The sequence below is a fragment of the Zingiber officinale genome, chromosome 5B (genome assembly GCF_018446385.1).
Source record: "Zingiber officinale cultivar Zhangliang chromosome 5B, Zo_v1.1, whole genome shotgun sequence".
Lineage (NCBI taxonomy): Eukaryota > Viridiplantae > Streptophyta > Magnoliopsida > Zingiberales > Zingiberaceae > Zingiber > Zingiber officinale.
Window position 1 is genome coordinate 60,342,336 of NC_055995.1, and position 3,774 is coordinate 60,346,109.

The 3,774-nt window shown below is 40.5% G+C and overlaps 1 protein-coding gene across 5 annotated transcripts; it reads left to right on the plus strand.

The window, feature by feature from the left end:
• The first annotated feature begins 372 nt into the window (after positions 1-372).
• Positions 373-2,764, plus strand: LOC121984432 (non-specific lipid transfer protein GPI-anchored 1-like). 5 transcript variants are annotated; one of them, XR_006112903.1, is made up of 7 exons: positions 373-384; positions 485-613; positions 786-959; positions 1,073-1,282; positions 1,436-1,757; positions 1,909-2,603; positions 2,716-2,764. XR_006112903.1 is itself a non-coding variant. In XM_042537358.1 (6 exons), the coding sequence occupies exons 4-6, from the start codon at positions 1,211-1,213 to the stop codon at positions 2,016-2,018; spliced, it is 504 nt and encodes a 167-aa protein (XP_042393292.1). In that variant the 5' UTR covers positions 373-384; positions 450-613; positions 786-959; positions 1,073-1,210; the 3' UTR covers positions 2,019-2,105. The 5 variants fall into 5 exon arrangements, 3 of the variants coding, with proteins under 3 accessions (XP_042393292.1, XP_042393293.1, XP_042393291.1); XR_006112902.1 differs by having other exon boundaries at positions 450-613; positions 1,073-1,757; XM_042537358.1 differs by lacking the exon at positions 2,716-2,764 and having other exon boundaries at positions 450-613; positions 1,909-2,105.
• The last annotated feature ends 1,010 nt before the right edge of the window (positions 2,765-3,774 follow it).

The following is a 3,774-nucleotide window of genomic DNA, read 5'->3' on the forward strand; positions in this document are numbered from 1 at the left end:
GGGCGTCCGAGGCCGGTAAGGGATCTGTCGGAGTTTCGGAAATTTTTAGGGGTTGGACGATTTGGGGACGGTTTCTGCTTGTTGTCTTCTCGATCATTTTCCGAACGAGGGTTTTGAGATCTGAGATATCTTTGTCTATCAACATCTCTACTGCGAGAAATGGTGATGGATACTCGACTCGTGTTTTTTTGTGCCGCAGGGAACGTGGAACTGTCGATGCGAGGCTTCGATGTGAACCGGGCGCCATCTGCCGGGGAAGCCGAGGAGGTGGCGGCGGCGGCGTCGTCGTCGCCTAACAGCACTGTCTCTTCCTTCCAGATGGAGTTTTCCGCCGGGGGAGGCGAGGGCGGAGCGCTGCCGGTGGAAAGGGCTTGTTCGAGAGCGGTGTGTTCTTTTTCCTTCCATTTTCTTAAAAGTTTGTTGCTTCGCGTCTAAAGTCGTGTGTTCAGATGGGGACGTTGTCGACTTAGTGGGTACTTTGTAGAGACGCTTGTGGTGGGGGACAAGCTAGGCGTACTTCCGCACACTATCCGGGTCTCCCTCGAGGGGGAGCTCTTCGCAGTCGACGCCACAAATAACAATATAGTTCGGATCACTCCGCCTCTCTCCCAGTGTAATTCCCCCGTTCCCTTCACTTCCTAGTTTTTCTATTGCGATCTACCATAAGAGATTGGAAGTTGTATCAGGTATATGCCATCATTTTCCCTTATAGCTTTTTGTGTCTATTTAGAGATCTTCACTTTATAAAGTTTTGCGAGCTGGTTTCGACAAAAATCGCGTTGCAGATAGCAGAGCAAGATTTGGTTGCCGGGTCATTTAAGGGATTCTCTGGACATGTAGAGATGGTAAACCTGCAGATGCTCGTTTCTATCGTCCAAAAGGTGCCGCTATGGATGACAAAGGGAATGTGTATGTTGCTGATATCTCCAATATGGCTATTCGAAAGATAACTGAATCAGGTACAACACTTGAGCAAATTCCTGTATTTAGATTCAAAGAAATGTAAAATTAAAGACCACAATTCTGCAATTGAGTCAAAAAGTCTGTTTTTTACTTGTGATGGCTTCTTCAGGTGTGACTACTATTGCTGGAGGAAAATCAAATATAGCAGGTTATAGAGATGGCCCGAGTGAGGATGCTAAGTTTTCTAATGACTTTGATGTGATATATGTTGGAAGAACTTGTTCTCTTCTAGTCGTGGACAGGGGTAATGCTGCTCTTCGCCAAATTTCTCTTCAGCAAGAGGACTGCCAATACCAGTATACTTCAGTATCAACATCAGGTTACCTGAAGCTTCCCAGTGATGTTCTTTGTAATTCTTTTTGTACACAACAAACATGGAACTATAACATATTACAACCTTACAATATGGCACCATCGGTCCAATATTTTCTGTTATCTTACATATCTTATATGGTTGCATCTACATATGTAGAAGACCAGGAAGAAAAAAGTTGACAACAGACAAGAGAAGTCACCAGCAGCCGATACTTCGCTGCAGCATCAGTGCACGGATGCCACCAGCAGCCTGACCCCCTGCATGGACTATGGCAGCGGCAGCAGCGACCGACCCAACAGCGACTGCTGCGACACCGTGAGGAACATCCGGGGCACAAACCCCGTCTGCCTCTGCTACGCCGTACAGCAGACGCACAACTGCTCCTCCCCCTGGAGCGCCTTAGGGCTCAAGGTCGAACGCCTGCTCATGCTGCCCGGTGCTTGCAACCTCGACAACTCCAACGCTAGCAATTGTAACGGTAGCTGTTATTTGTTTCCTTCTTTTTATTTTTATTTTAAAAAAATATTTTAAAATATTGAAATGTTCTTGCTGCTGCATTTGGCAGCCAGAGATCCTATTGAAGGGTATGATTATCTCTCTAGTCTAATCAGTTTCTTCACTAAATTTAGGAACTACTGTGTTTCTTCTTCTGCTAGTGAAGAGAAACATCTTGAGGAAGAAAGAGCTGAAAAGGATAAGAAACGGAGAGTTGAAGCTTTGTCGGTTTTTTCTGAGATGATAGAAACTGATCACATGATGGATTCTTACTGGTCTGACTTGATATCTCATAACCGCCCTACTAAAATCGAAGTCGAAGTTCATGCTCCGGCTCAAAGGAAAAAGAGGAAAACTTCAAGACAAACATCTGCTCTGATTTCTGTTCCTGTTGTACAAGCCACAGAACATATTCAAATTGGAATAGCTTGTCCCACTATGAAGCAAGTGCTATCCTCAGATAGGCCCATAATCAGTGTCAATGCAAAGATAGTCGATAGGTGTATGCCTACAGCTTTGGTTTTGAATTTCAATAAATCCAGTCCTCTTCCTTTTGAAGTTGATCTGATTAGGATTTTCTGTCGCTATGGGCCCATAGTGGAAGTAGCAACAGAAGTTCAACAGGAGAGCAACAGCGTCAAACTAATTTTTAAGCGGCTTACTGATGCCGAGATGGCTTTTAGTAGTGCCAGAAAATATGGATGGTTTGGGCCATCACTTCTCAGTTATCATCTCAGATATCTATCGTCAACACCAGATACTTTTGCTGACATCCAACAATCAGACAATTATGCTGCACTACCAGAACATAGCAACTTGGAAACTCCAGGTAATATCTGTTTAATTATGTCTAATGTTTTTCTAGAAGCCAATGATTTAAGATACAAACAATATAGCACTCATCAAAAGCAGCAACATAAACATTCTTCATTCATTGCCAGGGAATGATTCTGAACAGTTGCATTCTTGCTTATGAGATTTGGAAGATGACATCAGAGGTAGTACAATAAATAGTATATCTCTTCATTTGCTTGTTAACTATGAACATTTTCTTTGTTCTTCTATGCTTCCTTCACTGTTATATTCAGACAATTATGCTGCACTACCAGAACATAGCAACTTGGAAACTCCAGGTAATATCTGTTTAATTATGTCTAATGTTTTTCTAGAAGCCAATGATTTAAGATACAAACAATATAGCACTCATCAAAAGCAGCAACATAAACATTCTTCATTCATTGCCAGGGAATGATTCTGAACAGTTGCATTCTTGCTTATGAGATTTGGAAGATGACATCAGAGGTAGTACAATAAATAGTATATCTCTTCATTTGCTTGTTAACTATGAACATTTTCTTTGTTCTTCTGTGCTTCCTTCACTGTTATATTCGTTATCTTCCACAGCAGCCTTTAAAAACTCAGTATTCTATTTTATTTGATACATGCACACATTTGTTTTAGTTATTTGACATATGGTGAATTTATGTGTTTTTACAGTTTACAAATCTCAAGTACTCCAGAGTTGAAATTGATGAAGTACGGTTCGAGTGGGCTGAACTCATGCTAGATTACATTTGAGACAGTTGTACCTTAATGTGTTAACAGAATGTTATACTTTGATTTTGATATCTATTAGCTAGCTTTTGATGTAAAAAGAATGTTTGGGTATTTTATGAATATTGTTGTAAGAAGATTATTTATATAATTTGTGAATATTTGTGTATTTTATGGATATTATTGAATGAAGAATATTTGTACAATTTGTGAATATTTGTGTATTTTTTTTTGTTATTGTCGGTTTTAAAATCAAATCTGTGCTGTTAGAAAAAATACATATTACATCGGTTTTTCACCGATGTAAAACCGGTGTTATAAAGTAATATTACATCGGTCATTTACCGCTGCCAAAACTGGTGTTATTAACAAAAGCTATTACATCGGTTTTACACCGTATATGAAACGGTGTCGTTAAGTGATACTACACCGGTTAATAACCGATT